At 44.0% G+C, this 26,827-nt stretch overlaps 1 protein-coding gene across 3 annotated transcripts in view; it reads right to left on the bottom strand.

Annotated features, from left to right (window-relative positions):
- LOC119374200 (F-box only protein 22) overlaps positions 1 to 24,699 on the bottom strand; it is a 44,217-nt gene extending 19,518 nt beyond the window's left edge. For 2 of the 3 annotated variants that reach the window (XM_037644273.2, XM_037644280.2), the window contains exons 1-2: positions 24,232 to 24,699; positions 22,480 to 22,693 (exon numbers count right to left, since the gene is read on the bottom strand). In XM_037644273.2, coding sequence (XP_037500201.1) covers positions 22,480 to 22,693; positions 24,232 to 24,459 — 442 coding nt within the window. In that variant the 5' untranslated portion in view covers positions 24,460 to 24,699. Of the gene's footprint in view, positions 1 to 3,098; positions 3,168 to 22,479; positions 22,694 to 24,231 lie in introns of all 3 variants that reach the window. The other variant, XM_037644260.2, reaches the window with a different exon arrangement.
- Positions 24,700 to 26,827: the final 2,128 nt, after the last annotated feature.

Raw genomic sequence — 26,827 nt, 5'->3', positions numbered from 1 at the left:
ACAACTGTCCTGTGTCATTAAAACTGCACAGTAACATGACCTCCAACAATAGGTGCACAGGAACACAATGCACTTCAAGCCACAGGCCCTTCCATGCGTGCCTTGACACTTAAAACAGATTACATAACCTCCAACACAAAGCACACTGACAAAAGGTTTTAGCAGGCTGAAATGCACAAGCCCTGCAGGCCACACAAGTGATCTTGCCCCTGGGGCAGCTTTAGTGGCAGTGGCGTGAATGCACACCGAGTATTAAGTACACACAGCGCAGCTGAGGTTTCAGTCAGGTTTTCCCTTCTCCAATGACATAGGAGATGCCCAGTCAGCATATCAAACAGCAGCATTTTGTGTACAAAAAGACACAATAGCTTTGGTGCTTAGGCTCAAAAATCAAATGATGAAACAGCCATTTCTTTCTCAACAAGGCTGAAATGTGCACAACCTCTGTGTTGCATTTATGGGGCTACCTCAAAGAGGGACGTGGAAATAAGAAGGGTAAACATGGTCAAAATTTTCTATTTATCGATTCATCATTATTTTTTTTTTGCAGTCCTCGAAGATTCTTTTACACTGTTATAAAATATTTTTTAAAAATACACAGAATAAATTGAGCAAACCGCACTTCACTAGTGTGCCGTCACCAAAAACTACAAGAAAATCAGGTCGCCATGCTGTAGATCTTGTAGCTTTCCCTTGGCATCTTGGCATCATTGTAAAGAGGAGAGACCAGACGTCAGGATAGCCACAGTACTACATTTCTCCAATAAAAAATAAAACCAGCTCTGTACTAAGCTGTGTTTTCTCAGCTTTAAGCTCCATTTTGTTTGAGCTCTGTCTTCTAAGTTTCATTTTTTATGCAGTTGCGCCATTTCACAGCCCTATGCCATTTCATGTCAAATAATGTAAAATCATTCCATTCTTTGCACTTACATCTTTAAACATTGATCAGTGCTATAATGCTGTCCATTTTTGTCAGCACATTATAATAATTTTTATAATAGTTCTTTTTTTGCAAAAGTTGTTAGTAAGACAATATGTATAGACTGTATTGAATTTTTTTCTCGTGTTTATCAGAACATTAAAAAATAAACCAATACATTTACAGCACAAGATGGGCCCTTGTGAATATGCTTATCCAAAAATCTTGACGAAGCCCAACAGTAACCTGTAATTCTGAGTTAACAGGTAAACTTAAGGTAATTTTGGCATCTCAAAAAATTCCATATGCAAGGGTTTTTTGTTATTTTACAATGTGTTAGTTCGCTCTTAGAAGCCCTTGAGGAGCCGTGAAACAACAGACCTGTGCAAGCCTATGCACAGATTTTGTGTTATGCAGAATGACACTCACTCCAGTGCAGCAGTTTCAATGTAGTTTTGTTATTTATTTGCATGTTTGTTCTAGGCACACTGTGTATTTCAACTCAGATTTGGCATGATTTAGTGCACAGTCTTTGTGGGCAAGTGAAGATGCGACTGTGGGCTGTTCATTACTGTGTGCCTATATGCTGCTGAATCAATCATCGCATGTTCCCAGTGGGACAATGAAAGCAGAGTGGAATATGAAGAAACGTCGCACAGCGCTTGTTCATCCTTTCTTACACGTTATCTTTATATACTATAACAGGCGGCAAGGTTAATATCCTTTGAGGGTCACTGCCACATGTGCACAGCGACATAAACTGTTGTCACGGTGGCACAAGTGTGGCAGTACAAAGTGGCACCCAGCATTACATCGGAGGCACTGCACCCTTCTGCAATATTTAGAAAAAAATGCTTATTGCGCTGCCACCAAAGCAGTTTGGGAGCACTATTTCAGGTTCGCATAGTTAACTGGTGCATGCTAATCCCCGCACTTGTGCACATCATATAGTATTACAGCCGTTGGGAAGGCTGATTTCTAACCTGTTTCTTATCACTCAAAGTGTTACTGTGACACACTCTTCACATGGCTCCCCTATTCATACAAAGTTTAGTTTAACTATTTGAGTGCTGGGTCTTTTAGGCACTGCTGTACACTCCTTGCCGTTTTGGATGCGAAGCAGCTTATGAACGAGGCCTGTCCCCCCGGCGTTCCGTCGGCATAGCCAGTGCCTCGCGTGCCGCTAGATGTATAGAACAAAGAAGAGAACGAAGTGTTGGCACGATAGGAGAGCTCGCGCATGGCGTGCAGAAAGGAATGTTTGCCTGAGAGAACGGTGCCACTAGATGTAGGAAGAAAAAAGATAACGAAGTGTTGGCACGAGAGGAGAGCTCGCACATGGTGTGCAGAAAGGAATGTTTGTCTGACATATGGACGTGCGGTAGAGTGCTCGCTCCACTGTGGCGCGTGCTCTAGTATAAATCATGCAAGGCACCCACTACGCCATAAATCATCGTCATTCATGCAAGGTGCCCACTACGCCATAAATCATGCAAGGTACCCTCAGATGTGAAGCAGCTTATGAACAAGGCCTGTCCCCCCCCGCGTCGCGTCGGCGTAGCCAGTGCCCCAGCAGATACGGAGCGGCGGGCTCGCAAAGCCGAAGCGAAACGGGCGCGCTGACATCACATTATCAAACTTCAAGCTACAACATTTGCAGCAAGAGCCATTAACTTTATACTTTATGGACCACAAGGCCGTTATACTCGAGGGGAAACGTTCCCCTGAGCTTAAAGTCATATATGATGAGTAACAACATCAGGGGAACCTCGAATGGAAGGACCATGAACAGTGATGAAGAAAATAAAACATTTACAGAAATCCAAGTCGACTCATGGCTGCTTCGCATAGTACTCAGGGTTCCCTTCACGGGGAGATGGTGAGATTTTTTTTTTCTGCATGTTATGCAGAAATTTTGTGTTAGCAGTGCAGTAGGACGCTGTCAAGGACATGTAAGCATTTTTATTGGGGATTATCTCACCAAATAAAAGTAACACTGATTACAAGCAATGAAATATTTAATGAAAAAATTAAATTCTAATAATAAATTAATAAATAATTACCAATTAATTCAGAGTCGTTGAGGCACTAATTATTCATTTTACTCGGAGTTCCAATTAATCAAGAGCTCCTGAATTTCTTCTGTGAAAGAGCGCGCGCACCGGGCACGCTGACTCACCATGGCTGTGCTGCTGAGACGCTGGCAAAGAGACGCGAGACGACGTTGATGTGAAGGCATGCATGCCATCTGTTGTAAAAAATGTCACTATAAGTTACATTTGTTTATATGTTTTCTTTGTAGACAGCAGGACACACCCGTATTATTCTCTTTAACAAGAGTAGTAGTCTCGCAGTGGCAGAGAGCGATTTCAAGAGGCAAAACGAGTATACTAAGGATTGGCAGGGCTTGTGCGTGTCGTTGCCCTAGTTTTCTCGGGATTGGGTGTGAAAGGGTTAAAGGGGGGCACTCAGAGACGGGGGTACTGCCACATGTGCATCTCTTTTTGCAAAAAGTGAAAGGCACGACAGAACCTTGTCTTGCAATGCTCTCATGATGCTCAATGTTTTTTTTTTTTTTTGGGGGGGGGGGGGGGTGTTTAACGTCCCAAAACCACGACTTGATTATGTGAGACGCCGTAGCGGAGGGCTCCGGAAACGTTGACCACCTAGGGTTCTTTGACGTGCACCTAAATCTAAGCACACAGGCCTCAAGCATTTTCGCTTCCATCGAAAATGCGGCAGCCGCGGCCGGGATACGATCCCGTGACCTTCAGGTCAGCAGTCAAGCACCATAACCAATAGACCACCGTGGCAGGTATGATGCTCAATGTAAGCAATGCAAATTTTTAAAAGGAACATTAGGTTAGAAATGTACATTTCAAGAATGCCAAAAACATTACTTTTATTGTAAGCATATGCTTAATAAATGAGAATAAGTAAGCAAACTAAAAAAAAATGGTTGGTAATGCCCCCGTGAGGTTCCTGATAGGATTATAGACACATAACTTGCTTCAGCTAATCAGGCTTTATTACATCTACTGCAGTAAAGGATTTTAGATGCGAAGCATCATATGGCGGAGTTCAATCCGGTGGTGGTGTGCGGCGTGACCACCCTGACTGCACATGCGCAAACCCTCTCCACACACTTCCTCTCCCCTCGCCCTCTCCCCTTTTCCGCCTCCTCTCCCCCTCCCGCGCACCTCAGTCTCTCCTGGGTGTGTCCAGATAAGATCGAACACGAGGTCCCGGTCACCATTCCTGATTTTGATGAAATTTACTGTAGGTCTAGGCATTACACCCAGAACAATGGTTTCGCAGTTAGTTTTGCGAAAAAAATTTTGTTCACCTGAAAAAAAAATATACAAATCTTGGCTGCAAAAAACGCTTTTCAGCCAATTTCGCGATTTATGAATTTTGAGCGCACCTAGGGAAAAAACGGTGCACTTCTTCCGTCACAATTTTTATTCCCCTTAAAGAACAAGTGAAATACAATCCTATGAGTCTATTATTTCCCTTGCTTGTCAAATCACTTTTGAAGAAAAAAATCACAAACTTGGCAAATCGCACAAAATACCTGTATTTCATGAATTTATTGCTGCAAGCAAGTTAAATTGAGGACAATAAAAATCGGTACATATTAACTTTGATACTTTCGCTCTCTTTTAAAATAATTTGCATGGTTTTATCGCGCTTCGTTTTACTCAATAAGTGGGCTGAAACTTAGGTGGTTTACTAAAAACGCCGCACTTTGAAAACGATTTCCTCAAAAAGGCCATTTTTAATTTTTTTTTAAAATCCCTCTGATTGAAGTCAAGGACTTCATCTGTTGCATTATTTTGGTTGCTAACAAGTTATAGTGCGTCAAATGTGACCATGCCAGCCTAGCGGCCGCGTCATTCGTTATGTGCTGAAACTCGGATATAAGTTGTTAAAAAATACTTGTACATGACCTAATCACAAATCAGCAGCTCCACACCAACAAATGCGCAGCCAGGTGTCATGGTTCAGCAAGCTTTGCCTTGCAATCAGCCGCTTGACAAACCCGAAGCAGCGGCCGCTTGATGCTGCGGACACTCGCATTACATGAGGACCGCTTCGACTGCGGATGAGCTCCGTTTGCGCGCCAAACTACGCTCAGAGGATGAACGAAAGAAGGAATGCATCACTGGGAAAGTTAAAGGTTGTTAAGTGTCAACAAATGTCATAATATGCAACGAAAACTCTGCCGGCAATTTCCTTTTTTCGCAATTTTTTTTTCGCAAAACTAACTGCGAAACCATCGTTCTGGGTGTAATGCCTACACCTACAGTAAGTTTCATTAAAATCGGGAATGGTGACCGAGATCGTGTTCGACCTTATCTGGACACACCCTCCTGCGCAACGCCGCGATGAGCGCCAGGGCATGCGCGTCCCCTCTCCCTCTCTCTCTGTCCTCTCCTACAGGATTCCACATACAGGCTTTCTACCGGGCTTGTCCGAAAAGCACCCGTCGAAAGGCGAATGCCCAGGTGGTGGACAGGATTAAGCATCTTCAATGCGCTTGGTGTCGCGGAGTGATAAACAACGGCCCCGTAATCGAGGCGCGTGCGGATGAGGCTTCTATACAGATTCATCAGGCACTTCCTGTCACTACCTCACGCAGTGCGTGACAGTAGTTTTAGGATATTCATTGTTTTTATAGATTTGTTTTTTATATACTTGATGTGTGGTATAAATGTGAGCTTGTAGTCGAGTGTTAATCCTAGAAATTTATGCTCCGCCTCTACAGGTAGCCGTTGACCATGCAGGTCGATTTCAGGCTTCGGGTGGAGGACTCTGTTTCTAGAGAAAAGAACACAGGTGCTCTTTTGTGGATTTAACCGGAATCCGTTCTCATCTGCCCATTTCGACACCTTGTTCAGCACAAGCTGGACCTGCCGCTCACAAATCACTAAATTGCATGATCTGAATGCTATCTGGATATTGTCCACATATGTACAATAAAACATGGTTCCTGGGATGGAAAGATGCAACGAGTTCATTTTTATAATGAAAAGCCTACAGCTAAGCACACCACCTTGTGGTACGCCCGTTTCCTGCACGAACGGTTGTGACAGCGCATTGCCCACACGAACACGGCATGTGCGGTTTGACAAATAGCTTTCGATTATATTTAACATCCGGCCACGTATGCCGACGTGTGAGAGGTCTCTCAGTATTCCAAAGCGCCATGTCGTGTCATATGCCTTTTCCATGTCGAGGAATACTGAGAGAAAGAATTGTCTGTGGACAAAAGGCTCGCGAATTTGTGACTCAATACGTACGAGGTGGTCAGTGGTGGATCGACCTTCTCGGAAGCCGCACTGATGTGGATCAAGCAGCTTGTTTGATTCTAAGAAATGTGTTAAGAGGCAGTTAATCATTTTCTCAAACACTTTGCATAGGCAACTTGTTAATGCTATAGGTCGGTAGCTGGAAACACAGGATGGATCCTTTCCCTGTTTCAGGATTGGAATGACTATGGCCTCCTTCCAAGTAGAGGGCATCTCTCCAGAGGTCCATATAACATTGTATAAGGAAAGGAGGGTTTTCTGTGTTTCGGAGGGCAGGTTTTCAGCATCTCATATATGACTAGATCGGAACCAGGAGCAGACTTAGTGCAGCTGTTTAGTGATGCCAGAAGTTCTGCTAAGCAGAATGGTTGATTATATGCTTCGTTTTTTGTACATTTTCGTTCTAACTTTTGTTGTTCTATTTGTGCTTTGTACCTTTGGAATGTATCAGAGTAGTGTGATGAACTGGATATGAGTTGGAAGTGTGCGGCCAGAAAATTAGCTTGGTCTTCCAAGCTTTCTCCTTGGGTGTTTACCAGGGGCAGTGAGCATGTTTGTTGGCCTTTAACTCTTTTTACCTTGTTCCATACTTTCCCCTCGTCTGTGTAAGAGTTGATACTTGTTATAAATTTTGCCCAACTCTCTCGCCGTGCTTGTCGGCGCATTCTCCTTCCCTGTGATTTGACATGCTTGAAGTTTTCGAGGTTTTCTGCTGCTGGAGATTCGCGTAGCATACCCCATGCTTTGTTTTGCTTTCTTCGCGCTTTTCTGCATTCATCGTTCCACCAAGGAACCTGGCGTTTTGATCCTGCACCGCTCGCTTCAGGAACACACTTGGAAGCGGCATCAACTAAAAAAAGCTGTAAAGTACTTTACGGCGTCTTCTATGCTTAGAGCAGACATGTCAGCCCATGACAGGTGCGTCAGGGTTTGGTAAAGTTCCCAATCGGCTGAGTCAGCTTTCCAACGAGGTGCCTGCGGAATAGGTTCGTTTTCAATTGGTGCACTCAGGATGATCGGGAAATGGTCACTTCCGTAAGGGTTTTTAAAAACATTCCATTTAAAATAGGTTAAAGGCGAGGGCGATGAAATGCTAAGATCTACGGCGGAGTATGATTTGTTTGCAAGGCTAAAATACGTGGGCTCATTCGTGTTCAAGAGACATAATTTAGAGGTGAAAAGAAGCTGTTCAATAACACGTCCTCGGGCATCACAGCGAGAGTCGCCCCACAGGACATTGTGTGCATTAAAGTCCCCAAGAATCAAATAGGTCTCTGGTAGCTCACCGATTAATAATTCTAGGTCCCGTTTGTGGAGCTGAAAGTGTGGTGGTATGTAGAGTGAGCAAATGGTAATTAGTTTATTTAAAAGAACGGCTCGGATGGCAACTGCCTCAAGGGTTGTTTGAAGCTCTAGTTGGGCACACGCTACACTTCTGTCTACTATAATGGCTACGCCACCTGATGATGGCGCAGCATCATCGCGGTCCTTTCGGAAAATGGCATAAGGGCAGAGAAAATTAGTGTGCTTTAGTGTGCTTAGATTTTAAGTGTGTTTCCTGTACACACAGCACTTTTGGACTAAGGTTGTGGATAAGTTCCTGTATATCATCGAGGTTTTTAAGAAGGACTCTTATGTTCCATTGTATTATATGTGGCTCCATATTAAATATGAAATGGTGCTGTGTGTACTGTAAGAAAGTGGTGAGTGTTCACGTGCATTGTTTTCTCTTTCAGGAGGCAGGACCGCCGTCCGGCCCCCTGATGAGCTGTTTTGTTTTCTTGGCACGGTCGGAAGAACCGCGCCGTTCTTTAGGCACCTGAGGTGCCGACGTCGTGTCCTTTGCCTCTTGCGAGGCACTGGATGCCCGCATCCGCGAGCTGGCAGTTCGGTTTTCGGGCCTCGCCTGGTGAGACGAGGCCTTGAGACCCGACGACCCTGGGGTCGCTGGGCTCTGTTCGCGAGTTGGCGGAGTAGCCTGAGCTACTGCCGCCTTGGGGGCAGGTGCCACAGCCGATGGCCCGCTCAGCGCGGGCAGGGAAAGTGGCGGAGGCCGGTGCGAAGCTGCCCCCCCGGCGCGCCGCATCGGCATAAGTCGTGCCATGGAATGGTGAGCATCCCTTTCTGGCTTCCCTAAAAGAAATGTTTTCTCTCACTTTCAATGAAATAATGTCTTTTTCTTTCTTCCACACAGCACAGGACCGTGAATACGCTGGGTGGTCATCACCGCAGTTCACACAGTGAGCTGCAGCCTCACATTTGTCTGACATGTGGTCTTTAGAGGCACACCTGGCACAAGTGGGTTGTCCTTTGCATGTTAGAGAGCTATGGCCGTACCTTTGACAGTTAAGACATCTTCGTGGGTTTGGAATGTATGGACGGACTCAGTTTTGTGTAGCCTGTTTCTATGGTTTCTGGTAGCTCGCTCGACCCGAATGTTAGTATTAGGTGCTTGGTTGCCTTCTCTTGGTTGTTCCTTCTTATTTTAATTCTTTGTACATTGACGACGTTTTGTTGTTTCCATCCGTCAAGAAGTTCAGTTTCGGAGATGTTCAACAGATCCTCATCCGAGACGACACCACGAACGGTGTTCATGGACCTATGTGGGGTGACTGTGACAGGGATACTTCCAAATGATGTGAGCTGAGAGAGGTTTTCATACTGCTTTCTGTCTTTGAGCTCCAGGAGCAGATCGCCACTAGCCATCTTAGATGCCTTGTAACCTGGTCCCAGTTTTTCAGTTAAGCTTCTTGCCACCAAAAAGGGTGAGATCGTTCTCGCTTTTTCGTCTGACTGCTCACTGTGAATAACGTGGTACTTTGGAAAGTGTTCATGTGTCTTTGAAAAGAGTTGGAGAGGTGCTTCAATCCGTACCCTTTTCAGGGTACGATCGGATTTCGAAAAAGATGTGCTTAACATAGCATTCGCGTTATGTTTCGGCGGCGGTGCCAACCACCCACCACCGAGCCCAACAAGGGGACGTGACAGGAAATGTGCGAGGACAAGTCTGCTAGCGCCAGCTGTACACCACCGCTATAACCACATATGGTGAACCAAGACTGGTCATCCACACAAGGTTAACCCTTGCCGCCATGAAAAATTTGAAGTAAACAGAAGACAGGAGAGGACAGGACAGATGAAAAGTGCGAGGAAAAGACGAAGATGAGGGGAGAGAGAGACAGGAAAAGGCGACTGCCGATTTCCCCTGGGTGGGTCAGCCCAGGGGTGCCGTCTACGTGAGGCCAGGGCCAAAGGGGTGTGTTGCTTTTGCTGGGGGGCCTTAAAGGTCCAATCACCCGGCATCGGCTCAACCCTCAGGATCCCCTTTTCCCCGGACACGGCAATGCCACGCACGGCTAGGCGTGGGAGGGGTCGAGACCCTCCTTAGCTCGGGTCCGTGGTGTCGCTACACACCAAACGCCTGCTTGCGCAGACACCCCTGCGGGGGCGTTCCACGACGCGAGGTCGGTAGCATGCCCAATGAACGCTAACGGAACGTGATCGTGCAAGTACTCCGGCTTCGCATTGACTCATGGTGCCCTTTTGGCGGGAGATGGTGTAATTTTCCCTATCTATGCTTTACATCTTCTCTCAGAGATGACCTGGTGCAGTGCCTTGGACACATACAGGGTGTTTTTTCTTAGACAATACAGATTTTTAATAAAAATCCTATGATAGGCTCCTGTCATTTTCGTACACGAACTGCACGTCGAGGTGGAAATACTTTGCCGCAGATAAAATGACACTGTTGCAACTAATTACCGAAAACTCATTAATTAACTTTTTAATTATTGACTAGAGGGCAGGTGTCTATATTACAAAGTTGTAGTGCATGCCTGTTTATGACATACCTATTTTTTAGAAATCACAAAAGTTGCACGTAGTTAGAGACGTTCGCTATCGAATATCGTGGGTGAAATCAAAACTGATAGTGCATAGTGCTCCCAAAATGCGATTGTTCTGCTATGTCAGACTGGAACTAGCCGTCATGTGGGAGTGATGAAATTTGAATGACGGCATGCTGCAGCCGTATGTTTTCGTGACGAGCTGCAAATCATCTAACTTGTGCTCGCGCCTAGCCTTACTTTTGCACCTAGTGTCTGGTGCTTATCTGTTTCTTTAGAACAGTGCACAAGAAAACCACAATACCAGCCTCTTCTTTGATGGGAAGCATAAAACTCAGGGGACGCCACTGCGGGGCTTCTTGTTACAGACTTGTGAAATAGCTTTTCATGCCTCTTTATAGTTTAAGAAAGAAACAGATAGGCACCACCCATTGCACACAAACATTAAGCTGTCTACTAGTGTATTTCAGAATGCTTGCCCATTTTTCTGATTAGATTCTGCTTTTGTGCACCTTCATTCAAATTTCATCCCTTCCCTGTCTCGTGCAATTCTGGTGCTCCCCCATACTTTGTGCGTGCCTGGCACGATCAGTTTCGATTTCGCCCTTGAAATTCGATGACGAATATTTCGAACTATGTGCAACTTTGTGATTTCTAAAAAATAAACATGCCATAAATTGGCACGCACAACTTTGTAATATAAGCACCTGCCCTCAAGTCAATAATTAAAAAGTTCATTAACAAGTTTTTGCTAATTAGCCGCATCAACATCATTTTAGCCGCGGGAAAGTATTTCCGCCTAGACGTAGAGTTCATGTGCGAAAATGACAGGAGCCTGAGTGTCATTGAATTTTTATAAAAACTGAATTGTGTAAAAAAAAACTCCCTGTATAATGGGAAAAATCAGTTGCGCAAGTCCAGAAAAATCACAAGGGGCCCGCACATCTAGTCATGGTGGCCATTTGGTTTTTAAAAGTATTGGTTTTATTTTTAATTATATAAAAACTAAATCATGTCATGAAATAAAATAATAAAAACACGAGCATAGGCCTCGGCACCAAATCGGGAAGTGTACGGCTTCTTGGGCTAGTTCAGTTGATACATTCAAAGTCCTCATAGCGCTAGATGACACATTCTTTTTCTCCTGGTTGTCTAGCGCTATTACCCCTTCAAATTAACCGTAACAGCGCCGAGCAGCCGATAGCAGAAATGTCCATTGGTGAATTTAGTTTCGAAGTCTAACGCAAAAGGGCCTAGCATATTTCTTGTTAAAGGGATATTGAACAAAAATTTGGAAAACTGACGAAAACATTGAAATTCTACTCGGAAGACACGACTGTTCCGATAAACAGTTTATTTCACATATTTTGGAACAGTTGGCGGTATTTCTGGAGCATGATTGTCAGCATGAGGCGGCTGTGTGCCAGCGCGAGCCGCGATGTCACATTCGCCGCGGTGCATGCAGGGTGCCCGTTTTCCTGTCCTCTTCCCTTTCCCCACCTCTACTTACATCTCATTCTCCCCCTTCCTCAAAGGCGCTGAGGCATGCCCCGCCATTTAGGGGCTTTACTCCAGCCAAGAGCAATGTTCGCTGCCTGTGTTGTTTGTAGTGGTTCTAGGAACCATAGTGAGAGCTGAGCGGTTAGAGAGATGTGGGAAACGGCTGGAATTGTTGGCACGGCCGTTTCCGGTGCATGAAACTTCACCAAACGTCACCTCCTCTCATTCACGACACAGCCGCTAGATGCGGCAGCTTTTGAAAAATGCATTAAATTTATTATTCTCCTCTAGTTTCTGCCTGGAGTGAAGATTGTGGTATCAATTTCAGCACCCAATCTTTTAATATGGCTGAAAATCTTGGCGGCAAAAATTTTGTTCAGTATCCTTTTAATATGTCATTCGGGTCAAATAATCAAATGAAAATGCTAGCACTTTTTTGTTATAACGGGCAAAGGCACAGGCTTTCTTTAACTTCAGCTTCATTCCGCATAGTGCATGCCTGTTAGAAATAGCCTCCCACGATTTACCCCTGGAAACATCCTTGTAAAGGATGTTCATGTTCCACTAACTGGTGTTCCGAAAAAACCCACCTCGCCTACAGCTGGTGCGCACGAAAGAATAAATAAAACAAAATAAATTTTCTTTCTGGGGTTTGAACCCAGGTCTCGGGCTCGGGTTTGAACTCTGGTAACCCCGGTCCAAAACAAGTGCCTTGGCCACGAAGCTGCGCGCCCTTTTTCTCTTTATTACTTGGCCATGCACCCATGCTTGCCCGATGTGAACTGAACTGAAGCATACGAATGCGTTCTACTGACTGCGCAAAACACTATTGGGAAACACTTGCTATGGGCGCTTCACTGAAATGTTTCGTTCTGGCAGACTAAAAGCGATCTGCGGGACAATGCATAAGATCAATATCAGGAATTTCACATTTCAGAAAAATCCCGACTTAGAGGAAACTGAATTCTAACATGCGTTTCCATAATCGCGTGATGGTCCTTTCATTGGGCTGTTCTACAGGCTGATGAACGCAGGAAAGAATATGAAAAAACGCCACGCTGATTCAGTCCAAAAACAATGTTCTGGGGACGGCCGCTACCTATAATAAAACTGAAAGCTTTTGTTAGGAGGGAGGATTGCGAATGAGAAAAAAGATCACCGGGTGATTCCACGAGAGATCGAACATGCCTGTCCGGTCGCAATTTTTGTTTTGCCTGGGTTTTTTATATGTTATGTGGGCACATTCAAAGTGCACGGAACCGAAAATTTTATTTCCAAGAAACGCTCCCAGCGCACCAAAAAATTATTTGAAGGTGGCGGCGCGGGCCTTCTGTTTTTGCTCACTGCAATGTTTTCGGATTTCACGGCCGAATTTAGCGCGAACTATAAATGATGTGTCGAAAATTTTTTTGCTGGTTTTAATAAGCATTACTGTGAATTACATCCATGCTTTTTTTATGCTGTCCTCAAAAAGAAGAAAATGTGAAAAAATGGCAAACACGGCCGAAATCAAAAAAGGGTCCTAAGTTTGAGGCGCCTTGGCGCCTTTGCTATTACAAACAGAAACTTGAAAACAATGTCAAATATAGAAAAGAGCATTTGCAACATTTATACGGAAAATAATTTTCCTACAGGCAGCGCAAAAAAAGAAAAAAATAGTTAAAAGAGCGAGTTTTTTCAAAAAAAGTACATTTTCAAAAAATAAAAAAAAAACTCCGGTCTCAATTTTGATGAGAATTTTTTATCGAAGAGCGCTTATGTCAGTGAACACACGGTTTTAATATCACATGTCCTCATTTGCTTTGTTTACGAGATATATCTGGCCAAAATGACCCTTGCTGTGTGTGCTCACTTCAGTGCGACTGATGGTTGTTATTAGCTTGCATTGTGCGTAAATCTCAGATTTAATTATTCTGCTGCAGCAAAACCTTGCTGTGGTGGCTTTTCGTCAAGAAAAATGTGTTCTCAGATTTTATTTGTGTCTAGCGTGTGCAAAAGTGGGCTACTGCCGCCCTCTAAATGGCTAACGTGTAAACAGTTTGCAGCCTACAACCTCGCCTACAATCATCAGAGGAAAGATGGGCGCGCCTGTTCAAGATATCAATCGCTTCTTCTTCCTGAAGAAATGCCTGGTCTACCTCATCGCAGTTAGATGTAGACAGGTTTTCCTTGAGGAGCGTAAAGCAACGCAAGCAGACTTCGCAGGTGTTGCGAACATCCTCAGCCTATGACAGTAGCTTCTGGAGGTAGGCAACAACAAAAAGAGCAAAGAAAGAAAATTTGCGCAATGAAAATTTTCCTCAGCAATCTTCTTTTTGTGAACGCGTAAATAATCGGCCCAGAATAATAGGAACTAGCCATGGGCCGCGGGCATCGCATGTAGTGAACAGCTAGACCTAGAGCAAGTCGAAGCGTTTATACTGAACGGCGCCGCACAAATTATCTCACATCTGCGCAGCTGTCATGAATGCGTTTCCAGAGCTGCTCACGGTTTAACATTTTATGACTAAGGGTGTCTAAGCGCTTTGGGCTGTAATAATTAATTTGTAGGGCACACTCATTGTCAAAACTAAGGGTAATGTCCGTCTGGTGCCACCAATGACCTCTGCTGTCCTCGACGTGGGAAAGCACTTAAGTAAAGTAGCAACAAAACATCATCAATTGGGCAGCTTCGGCCACTCATGGCTTAATCATGCCGCACCGCACGGTTTCTGGCTGTTTGAACGCTGAGGTAAAGGTCGAGATGATACAGGAAGACGTTATCTGCGACGCCGAAAACATGTGATAGCGGGAACTGAAATAAACGGCTCGGAAATGATTGAGCTAACTTTTTACAAATGTTGTTTAGGCACAGTGTGCGTCGAATGGGGAAGATGGTTAGAGCGTACAATGCACGTAATGGAAGGGAAGCAAGCAGGCAGTGAGAAAAGAACTGCAATACAGCACGCCTGCTGATTGTGGCATTTAGTTACAGATTAAGTTGGCCTTCGCTGCATAGAGATGCTTTATTCTGTGTGCAACGAGAGTTTTGACAAAGTGACCTAAACCATGTGTTCGCGGTGTCTCGCGTTCTTCTGATTAGCGAATACAGGCGGGGTAAGTTGACGTTATAAGCTGCAAACTGCGGCAAAACAGGCAAAACAAAAAACCCAGGCAAAACAAAAATATCGACCGGACAGGCATGTTTGATCTCTCGTGGAATCACCCTTTAGAAGGCGGCAGCAGCCCACTTTCGCACACGCTAGAAGCAAATAAAATCTGAGAACACATTTTTCTTGACGAAAAGCCACCAGAGCAAGATTTTGCTGCAGTAGAATAATTAAAACTGAGATTTACGCACAATGCAAGCTGATAACAACCATCAGTCGCACTGAAGTGAGCACACACTGCAAGGGTCATTTTGGCCAGTTATATCTCGTAAACAAAGCAAATGAGGACATATGATATTAAAACCGTGTGTTCACTGATATAAGCGCTCTTCGATAAAAAATTGTCGTCAAGATTGAGACCGGAGTTTTTTTATTTTATTTTTTGAAAATGTACTTTTTTGAAAAAACTCGCTTCTTTAACTATTTTTTTTTCTTTTTTTGCGCTGCTTGTAGGAAAATGATCTTCCGTATAAATGTTGCAAAGGCTCTTTTCTATATTTGACATTGTTTTCAAATTTCTGTCTGTAATAGCAAAGGCGCCAGGGCGCCTCAAACTCAGGACCCTTTTTTGATTTCGGCCGTGTTTGCCATTTTTTTACATTTTCTTCTTTTTGAGGACAGCATAAAAAAAGCATGGATGTAATTCACAGTAATGCATATTAAAACCAGCAAAAAAAATTTTGGACACATCATTTATAGTTCGCGCTAAATTCGGCCGTGAAATCCGAAAACATTACAGTGAGCAAAAGCAAGAGGCCCGAGCCGCCACCTTCAAATATTTTTTTGGTGCGCTGGGAGCGTTTCTTGGAAATAAAATTTTCGGTTCCGTGCACTTTGAATGTGCCCACATAACATATTAAAAACCCAGGCAAAACAAAAATTGCGACCGGACAGGCATGTTCGATCTCTCGTGGAATCGCCCCACCGCATCTCCACTAATGTGAAACATGAGTGGCGAAGCACTGGGTATTGTACCGGTACGTTACCGTACGTCACCCGCGCATTGCCACTGCGAATGTAAATTGAGTGACATAAAGTGCATATGTATACAAATGTATTTGTTTGGTTCCTCTTTAAAGGGGTACTGACACAATATTTCGCGGCCGAGATAGCCTGCGGGATCGATTCCGGTGAACATGCGTATATCATCTGCAAAATATCAACAGCGAATATAGCTTGGAAGTTATTTTAAAAGAATTTTGAAATTTGCGGGAGTGATCGACATCCTCGCGCTACTGACACCCTCAAAGGGGACCCTTGGGGACCTCCTACTTCCGTCACTTGACCACGCTGCAACAAGTTATGATGACGTCATAGCCGCCATGTTTTTGCCGCGTTCGCTCCAGCAGCCTACTTCTCGGCGGCTGCTCGCAAAATGCGCGGAAGTGCGTCGCAGTTCTGTGTGCTGACGTGATGGAGCGCTGCACCCGCTGTGCCCTGTTATGACTAACAGGCCCCCAGCAACACATTGCAGCAAAAAAACGCGAGGCCAAAATTTTTGTGTCAGTACCCCTTTAATGCTCTTCTATTTTAATCCTCTTGTTACATAATTCGTAAATTGTCTTGAGTCCTGAATTCCGTTTTCCCTTCATTATTACTGCTTTGTGGACTGTGAAATGGAGAGCCAATGGTTCTTTGAGTAATATAAAGTTGGCAAAGACAAGGTCTATGCATGTTCCTCGGGTGGTTGTTGGTTGTTTCCAGTCATATGAAATGCATCACAGAGTGTATCCCCCCCTCCCCCACCGAGACATAATATACTGCATAATCCAGTCGCTTTCCATAATGTCTACATTGAGGTCACCGACTAGTATAAAGTGTTTGTGCTTTTACTTTGTTTCGTAATCGTAGTCGCAACATACACACATATGTTTCACCTTTGAGGAGGAAATGCCGCGGACTTCTAAAGTTGTCCCCGACTCAAGCTCTTACGAAAGCATTTCTTCATGGTTTCTCGTTGAAGACAAACTGTCAGACACGACACCTTCCACATCCCACATCCTTCAGAATTGTGATAGCCAGATTTGTTGATTTCAGGAACACAGTGCCTTTAATTATAATTCGATTTCATTTTTATAAAGATATTTCAGGAGTACGTTGAGTGCTGCACATGACTTTTATCCGAGACTTTACAATCGTAATCGTAATCGCAACATACACACGTTTTGACTATAGCAACGGTTTTCTATATATACCGTGACAGCAGGCAGTGAGAGTCGACAATAAAGCTAGGCCCTAAGGTGCTTCGCCCCTAATAACGACAGAAAGAGAGAAAGAATGAAAACCAGTACGTCAGGCATGCTCATGCCAAGCTTCGCTTGCGCCCATTTCCCTGATAGGGGAACGGCTCCCGATTTTTTTTTTAAATAACACAATCATAGTCCGCCAATCGGATTAAGCTAAAACGGATGGTTAGGTGAGTTGGTTCATACTTAGGAAAGATAAAACGGCACATCCGGACATCTTTCCCTGTGTCATCTATTTCACACTGTTTTATCTTTCCTAAATGGGATTCATACTTCATTGCCAATGGCTTCCACCAAAGCATCGTCAAAAATAAATAATGGTAGATAATTGGGGATTCTTTATTTACTTTGCATTTTAAAGCCAAGCATAATAAATATTTGCAGCACATCAGAAGTAACCTGTAGCATTTCAGATAGCTCTTTGCTCTACGATGCCTTTTGAAACAGGAAGCTGCTTTCATGTTTAACGAAAGGAATCAAGCGCAAAAGAGATGAACACAAGAAGTGACATGGACGAACACCGTTCGTCTCTTTTGCGCCTGATTCCTTTCGTTAAACATGCAAGCTGCTTTCAATTTTGTACTTCGTTTCCGGCCTTTGGAAAGGCTTCAGATTCCGGATTTGGTTTTAAGGAGTTTAAATATGATGTTTGAAAGCTAAATCTCAAGGGGGGACAAGTGCAAGCCTGAACACAAGAGAGTCAGGACCCCCCCCCTGACTTAACTCCACTGGGTAAAATGTTTGTTGTATACAGGTGAAACTCGATTTAAGGGGAGATGCGGGTCGAAAAACATGAGTTTTCTAAAAAATTATTGATTTTTTGTTTTCGCCTGTTTTGTTAAGATTAGTACCTCTACTGTTCTGAAAAAAAAAAAATCAATGTCGAGACTCAACTGGAAATGCTTTAAAATTGCGTCTAAAGAGCACAAGGTGGCTGTCAAAAGGCCGAAAGTGTGTCATCTTCGAGCACCTTGCCGCTGATAATGCGCCGCCGCTCACCATTGTCGACCGCATGAGGCGAAGAGCCGAGCCTCACTCTTCAAATAACAACAGTTTTCCGCGCTGCTGCAGCGCAAGAAATAATAAAGAGAAGCACGCTTTTGCCGCCTTCTTCGAGCGCCGCGACTGGCTTTAAATCACGTGGTACGGATCGGGAGCCGCCATTGGCCGCTGCGCGCCTGTGTGTGCTGTGAAGCCTACTTGCAGGATCCGTGTCTCGTCGAGCAGCGCAGCTGAACAACGCTTTTCTCGAGTGCTTATCCGTTATGGATGAAGAAAGCCGTAGGAAGCGCGGTCACCGGCCTGTGAAGTTTCACGCGACGCACAAATTTCGAGGACGCCGGCGCAAATCAAAGCCGAACACTCAAGCCACGAAAAGATCGTCTGCTGCCGCAAGGCGTAGTGGCAGTGACGCCGATGCGTCCGACGAGTTTGCCGCGGCATTCGAATATGTTAGTGCCTCCCAGAAAAAGATCGGACTCTTCGAAGACGAAGAAAAATCGCAGGACGACGAGTCTTCGTTGATTGCTCATATGACAGCACTGAACATGTTGGTTTAATCGAGGGCATTCCAGTTTTGAACGTGTTCTGGAAGAGCTTGGCGTGCTCCCGTCTCATGATCTGGTTGCTCTTGGCACATCACGGGACAGCACACGCCAGAAAAAAATGTCTCAAAAACTAACAGGAGAAGCAAGGGCCCGTCGGCGTGCGCTGAAGAAAAAATCTCTTGTCGAGGAGTCAGCTCGAAAGAGCCGTGAGGGCCAAACCTATGGTGCTGGCGCATTTTAATGGCAGTGGCCACTACAAGGAGGATTGTTCTTTCTTGTGTACAAATTTCGTTGCATTCAATGACATCTTTGATAAATAAACATGCAATTTTGACTTTAAAACTCGTTTTTCTCAAAAAAAAATTTTGCCATTTTTGTCAATGTGCCCCTCCTTTTTCGGGTACTTCTGGTGCTCAGATCTGCATGAAATTTTTCCCAAAGTTTTTCCAAAGTACGAGAAATGCAATTATCTTGTTTAAGTTTCGATATTCTTATTATAAAATAAAAAAAAAGTTATGTAAACTTTCACTAGGGTAGGAGAAATATGAACTTCCAACGTTAAAATTTTTCACGTCTAGTACATATTTTGTATGGACTTCCTAATTAGTTATTTGCATTCCGCACTTTATTTGAAACATTATGAACTATCAATTGTAAAAAATTATTTAAGTTTAGGTCTGAAAAGAGGGGGGGCAAAATGCTTCAGTTTTTCACTTTGTCATGTTGCAGAACTAAAAGTATGCAACTTGCAAGAAAACTAATTATATATTTGAAATCAGCATAAAAAGTTCTATAAGCAGCTTAAGTTTCATTGCTCTAGGGTGAATATTAAATAAAAAGTGTCTTCGAGTAGCATCTCCCCTTAACGAAGTGATGATCATGCTCGAATTATTTTGTTAAATTGGGAAGTTCATAAAATTGTGAAAGAGTATTTTCGGTTTCTCAATATCTAAAATTGTAATGTAGGGATGCCCAAAAGCTACCACGCCATTGTTTTTGCCGCCAACTCACGCCTAAGGGTGTGAAAAGGCAGAGAGGGGGGCCCGAGGGTGGCCTGGACAATGAGCCTCCCATGTCGCCCAGACACGTGGGGCACCATGTCCGGGCAATGTGGGCCACGTAGATGGTCACGTGAAGCTATCACAAGCTATTGACATGTGAAGATCGGGAGAACGAATGCAGTGGTTGTGCAAGCAGGCCAAGTGAGAAAGTCAGGTGCTAGGTGGATACTGAGGCGTCCACCTAGCACCATCCAGTACGTTTGAGCGCTACTGACTGTCGAGTCCATTGTTCCGTGCGTGGGCAGGAGTGCAGCCTTGTAATAATAAAGCTAGGGCTGTGACTAAGGGGCCTAGATGTTTAAACGCAATATTGTTACAGCACGTGCTTAAAGAAAAACCTGTCTCTGTCAAAATTAGAAAAAAATCACTGTCTTTTTACTAGACACATTAATGGCAACCAACAGACAATCAAGCCAAGGAAAGCATAGGGGACGTTATTTGTAGTAATTATGATATAAATGTGAAGAAATTAAAGTGGACGAAAAGCCAACTTGCCGCCAGCGGAGACCAAACCTGCAACCTTCAAATAATGCGTCCGATGCTCTACCAATTGAGCAACAGCAGCGGTCGTCCTCCAGTACACTTTATCGGGCATATCTGTGCATTTAAACCTGAGAGAGTTAGTCAGCGCTGCTCGTAGCCATGACGGCACTTGTGGAACACGCTTCTTTTGCCTGCTAGTAATAATATGTGGGGTTTTACGTGCCAAAACTATGATATGATTATGACGCACGCCGTAGTGGAGGGCTCCGCATTTTTTGACCATATGGTGTTCTTTAACGTGCACTGACATGGCACAGTACACAGGCCTCTAGCATTTCACCTCCATCGAAAAGCGATCGCCGCGGCCGGGATCGAACCCATGAGCAGCCCAGCACCGTAACCACTATACCACTGAGGTGGACTTCTTTTGTCTGATGGCATCACTTAGCACGTGATCTTGTTACGAGCTGGCAGTTGACCAATAATCCCTCACATACTTCCTGAAGCTATCAATCTGCCAAAACTAGACCCTCGCTATGAACGAACGAAAGAAGGGGAATTTAAGGGCTCGTTTTCTTTGTTAGACACAACATTAATGACAGCCAACAGACAATCAAGCCAAGGAAAGTATAGATGTTATTCATAGTAATTATGAAATAAATGTGAAGGAAAGTAAAGTGCAGGAAAAGACAACTTGCTGCCAACAGGGACCGAACCTGCAACCTTCGAATTACGCGTCCGGTGTTCTACTAATCGGTAGAACAACTAATGTTCGTTAGATCGGGAACTTCATAAAATCGGGCTTTATTAGATCGAGCTTTAGCTGTATTTCTTTTTGCATACATGCAAGGAGAGGCCCTTGCCCTGCAGTGGACGTAATCAGGCTGATGATGGCATGAAAGGAAATTATGTAAAAAAATTTGCTGGAAATGAGAAGTGTAAGACAAACCACAATTATGGGTTCCACAACCGCGCGTTTTACCCTTAATTTGGGTGCAGTGAACCCTCATATCGGCTTATATAGTGCCTAATTTGGACCACACATCCAGCACCCCCTGCACTTGAAATTTAAATTTTTAAATTTTAACACGATAGCGTTAAAGAGCTCGTTTCGCAGAAATTCCGGCATCGGCGTCGTTGTTTGTGAGCAAAAAATTGGCGTTGTCTGCGAGCGAAAATTCGAGACAGATGCAAATAAATAAACAATAAAAAATGTTGGTTGGCGTGGGAATCCAACTCGGGCATGGCAAGCAGGTGTTCTGCTACAGAGCCAAGCCACTGCTTGGAACCGCTTTTGAAAAAAAACCTATATGAATGCCAGGTAATGCGAGGAGTCTCCTTAACACATGTAATGTTGCATGGCAGAAGAGTAGAATTTCACCAGGCATCAAGACTTGTGAATTGCACAATGAGTGAGGGGTTTAAAGCCTCACCCATTACAAAGCGCTCAGACATATTTAATTATTATCATCAGCAAGAGCATCAACAAAGTGAGCAGCTGCATAGGTTTGCATGTTGCCTTACAGATGCGTAGTGGATACTTCGGTGATTCGAAAATGGAAGAATTATGATGGAGTGGGCACTTCGCAACTGTACTTGCAGAAGGCATTCTAGGATAGTTTTAAACGGCCAATGTTACTCGCACAGACGCTACTTTCCTTGTGGCATGGTTGAGGTGTCCACTGAGAGGCAAAGCGAGTCTACCGATTGAGAAGGCAATGAGAAGAGGGCCCAATTATGCTATCACATTCTACTCTTGAGGTGAAGCTTAAGCGTCCTCCAATTTTTTTATTTTAGTTTTCAGTTAAGAGAAGTAGTCATTCTGCTAAACGCTTTTGGTATATGTACTTATTGCAAACCTCTATATAATCTTGAATTTGATCAGCTTTGCAGAATTGTATAAGGTTCAGGAGGATGTCAAGCTCCTGAGCCTTACACACACACACAAAAGAAGAAGAAAGAAGACAACTGAAAACCACTGACATGTAATTTGTAACTAAAGAGACCCGCAAATTGTACAAACTAAGTGTTGTGTTTCACTGCACCATTCACCCCAAAGTGTAAGTCCTAAACATACAAGAAATTCAACTATACTCTCGTCCAATCCCTATTCATGAGTTAAAAAAGATATAAGCCGGCAGAAAATACCTAAGCTGAAGGAGCTAATTAGGAGCGGAACAATAAACCATTTTCAAGCGATCAAGTTTACTTGGTGCAGCAATAGGCTTGTAGTTTGGCACCTTACCACAGTACCTTAAGGCTGCGCATGGACAGTAAAAAATTAATGCCATGATTCAGTCTCATTAAAACAGGCCCCTTTACAAGGACCAATTCACAGCCAACAAATTGCCAGTGCAGGTATCACAACAGATGGAACCTCGAACACACTCTGGTGTTGCATAATGAAAGTTGTGTACCTTCGCTGCAGTGTTGAACTTGACCTGGTCTGCGCCGGGAAGTCTTTTGTGGAGGAGACAGGTAACGGTGCAATAACCGGGTGCCAAAGACCAATGCGTGTCCTGGCTCAGACCATGCATCCTTTATGCTCTGGACGAAGCTCTTCGCTTCATTCCCAGGAAAGTCCCTGCTGTGTTCCCCTCGAGAATCTACTCTGCGCTTACGCTTCAGAGGCTGCAAAAAGAAAGAAAATAAAAGGGAGAAACGCATGCCGTCATTTCACAAGGAAGGAATGAGACTGTCAGGTAAATTAACAGTGTGTCATATGCAACTCCCACTATAATTATCGAAACTACTTAGATAATTTAACAATAAGGTGAGTACAAACATAACTGTATGCAAATTTGCATGCATAACAAGTACATGCACAAAATATGGCAGGAGGTCACGTCAATGTGAAGTAAGCTTGCTACATTTGCTATTCAAGCATTTATCAAAATGGTAACAAGTATGATGTTTCTTCACAATAAGGTAAACAAATAAAGATGATCAATGGAGCTCCATGATTCTCTGTTGACCCCTGTGGCTGATAATTCAAAGGCTCTCTTAGAGTTGCAAAGAGCTGCCATGTATGGTTCGAAAGCAAACTGGAATTGTGAGGCACATGAGCGATATTAAAAAGATCGGGTGACTTCTGTGAACTGTGCATGAACAGGATCTCTTCTGTCTGCTGTCATTGTTGCTTTCACGTTCAATCGCTATAGGCACCACATGAAAAAGTTCAATCATACGAAATGAAACCAGCATGCATAACTTTAGCAGTGTAGCAATTACTGCTTAAAGACTCTCAACACATATGTGCGTTGGAGGCTGTGTCCAGCATTCAATCCAGATTCAGTAAAATGCTGCGGGTAACATTCCATCCAGACAGAATGGAAATGTTTAGCGCCTCATCCTGTGTGGTGTCCTCACTTGCCACAAGTTCTTCGGCAAAACATAGCAGTTCATCTAGATCTCGTGGCATGCTGCCGAAGAGTTGGGCTCGTGATTGTGACAGCGAAACTGTCGTACGTTTGTGTATTGGTAAATCCTGAATATGGGCAAGGAAAACAGTGGTCATGGTTAGACACAAAACATTCTTGGGTAAACCCGAAGTATAGGTCTGTCAGAATTTGGATCGTGTCTAGATCCGTTCTTGACCCGCATATTTTACTCAACGAAGAACCAACTGAGACCCTTGACACAGAACGCTTTGCGGGAGAACTTATCGCAAGCAAGGACCGAAATGATGCGCTTAAAATGTTTCGTTAACAAAAAAGAAATTACGTTGAGAATCGAACCCAGGAACAGCCTGGATTTTGGGCAGCTATTGAGGCACAAAACCTAGAGTGTTCTAGTACACTCTATCCGAACGAAAACCGACGCTTTGCAGGTGAACTTATAGCGAGCGGGGACATTGTACTGGACGGAACGCTAGTCATTTCGTTTCAATGATGCATGGACGGAGCGCTATCCGTAGAAATTTGTTCCGTCAGGTCAGTTAATTTAGCACTAATTAACATTCGTTCAGTACAAAACGCTAACCGCTGCACTTTGTTCGGTTTGGACAGCACTTGTTGTTCCGTCTGCACGGAACGCTAGACAGTTCCTTACGTAAAACTCCATGTGCGATCATAATTACTACATTAGGTGCTACACAAAGCTGCAAAGTTATCGATAGAACAAAAAGCAATGCCTACCCACAAGGTACAAGGCAATTATAAGATTATTACCTCAAAGCTGTACACTACGCCGCTGCGTTTGCTCTTCAGACGTTTCGCAGTGGCGTTCCAGAGAGAGCAAACCTGGGCGCAGACACCCAGCTCGCGACAGCTCATAAAACTGAGTATAAGCTCAGAGATCTCGGCAGAGGTGCGCAGCAAGTTCCCGAAAGTGGGATTATTGTAAAATGTCACCGCTTCCGTCCCACCGTCCACTGAAGACCCAGCCTCACGCTCCATTCTCGCGCTGCTCGACTCGCGTCCGCCTGTCTTTGCCGCCGTTTGTGGTGCGGATGCTCCGACACACCGATGCGTCAAGCGAAAGTAGGGTTGGTAGGATCAGTAGGATCACCAAACGAGCGAGTGTTTATTTTAAAAGACAACAGTCTCATCGTTAAAAAGGCAATTACAATGAAAAATCCCGTATATTTGCTTCATAAACGTTACGGAAAGGGGACGGAGACGTCGCGGCACGGATACGGAATGGCATGCCTGTGGCTCGTAGTGGCTCAACTAACCATTCAACGATTGAATCACGTGCATTTTTTTCCATTCTTCTGTTTTGTAATTTTAATGTTTTGCATTGAGCGAGCAGTATTGATTTGCGGCAGTTATAAAGAGGTGATTTTAGAAGTATTAGTCTCCGTTGAGTTATGTTTCTGCTAGTTGAGTTGGGATAGCGTCTGTTCGGGAAGGAGCGTCGCGCGAGCAGACGACACGGACATTCACGCAGGCACTTATCGTGTGATAGACGCCGCACAGAGAACATCTATACCACCTGCTACGCACTTCCTGTACTATGAGGCTCTGAAAGGCACGTTTGTGTAGTGTGGCATATGCGCAGTTTCTGAGCTCGACATGTCTCACGTACGAGTGCCGCTGCAGAACTTTTTCTTTTTTTCTCTCTCTCTCGTTTCTCGGTTTCCCAATCGCGAGTCTGAAATCGCCCTCCCCGTCTTTACATTACCCCTCTCACCACACAGGTCGCAGTAGTCTCATTTATTCGTAATAAAGATGTTTACAACTACGACGGGAGCGCGGCGCAATTAAAGGGCCCGCTTCGGATACGCGATTCATAGTTGAAGATTTCTAAATCATTAACTTGCAACAAATATTCATGAAGCAGTAAAGTATAGGGAGAGGTGCGACATATAGCATTTATTCAACAATTTAGCACTAGCAGATAGATATATATAGTGGGTTGAGTGGAGTTTTTTTTTCTTCTCCTTTTCGCACTGCAGTACAAAAGAATTCCACTCTTCTCTGTACTTGTCCTGGCAACGCCGTATCAACCTAATATTGACCATATGCTGGATGTACAGCCGCCGAAATCTTTAATGACGGAGATAAGTTGCAAACAGGGCGAGAGTAAGCGTGCACGAAGCGACCTTGCATATTTCTTGCATCTTCAGCATCATCAAAAGCATATAGCTGCAGATCATATTAAGAAGTGATGTTTCTTCCATGCTTTTTGTCAATTTTACAGAATATGAACTCTGTTCGAGAATGCTCTAAAGGTATTTCAGACATGAAAACACATTCCATATCATGGGAAGCATACCTGGAAACATCTATTCAGCCAATTAAAAATATGGTATACATAAAACATGAAGAAACAATGAAAGAAGTGAACCCACTGCTGATGACATACTGACATTGACAGCAGACACCTTCCGAATCCCTTTCCTAAAGCTCTTTACACGTATCATTCAAACCTGCATCACAGGCCTGATCAAAGTGTTTCAAGATGCATGCAACACATTCTAATATTATATTTCTAAGTCAGCGCTTCCGCTTGATTCGCTATTTTAGCATGTACTATTGTGCACTATGTGCCTGAAGAAAATACTGAAGCATTTGTATGTGCAGTTTACTTTTTTGCAAAAAAAAGAAAAATTCTAAACCACGCAACTTGCAAGCACAGCTAAAATGTATTTTTATGTCTGCAGAAATGCAAAGAACACTTAACAAAAACACTTAAAACAAAAGCTTTTTTCTGAAAGTTAGGACTAAGTAAGGAAACTTACATTGCAGGCAGGGCCAACAGTGCCAGTTAGTGCCATTATTGTTATCCACCCTGCCTTGTGCTTGTATTACACATGCCAAAACATGACAAGGTACGAGTAATGCTACATTGAAGGCTGTCCACAAGGTATGTGTTGTCCGTTTCATTACTGTTGCTGGTTTGCTCTTAAAAAAATAATAAGGTGGCACGAAGACCTCACAAGACTTGGCTATGATGCTTGATTGTATAATCTATATTTGGAACACCATATTCTGATAACCTCTCACAGATGCAACACCCCTAACATTTTGAACATGTGCTACATCAATGGGTGGTTATCATGTGGCACTGATCAGCTGCATCACAATCTATTTGCAATTTACTTTGAAACAGTGGCATAGCCAGGGGGTGGCACACCGGGCACGTGACCCCCCCCCCCCCCCCCCCACAGAATTTTTTCTTGCCATTAGATATAGAGCACAAAATAAGATTCGACCACACTTACCTGTCCAGCGCCCACATCGGATCAAGGACGTGCACCCCCTTCCCCGAAACCAATTTCTGCCTGCACCACTGCTTTGTAACATGGCGTTCCAGTAACAT

This window comes from Rhipicephalus sanguineus, chromosome 1, assembly GCF_013339695.2.
Source record: "Rhipicephalus sanguineus isolate Rsan-2018 chromosome 1, BIME_Rsan_1.4, whole genome shotgun sequence".
Taxonomy (NCBI): Eukaryota; Metazoa; Arthropoda; class Arachnida; order Ixodida; family Ixodidae; genus Rhipicephalus; species Rhipicephalus sanguineus.
Note: the sequence above shows the minus strand (reverse complement) of the source record. Positions and strands in the feature narration are given on the sequence as shown.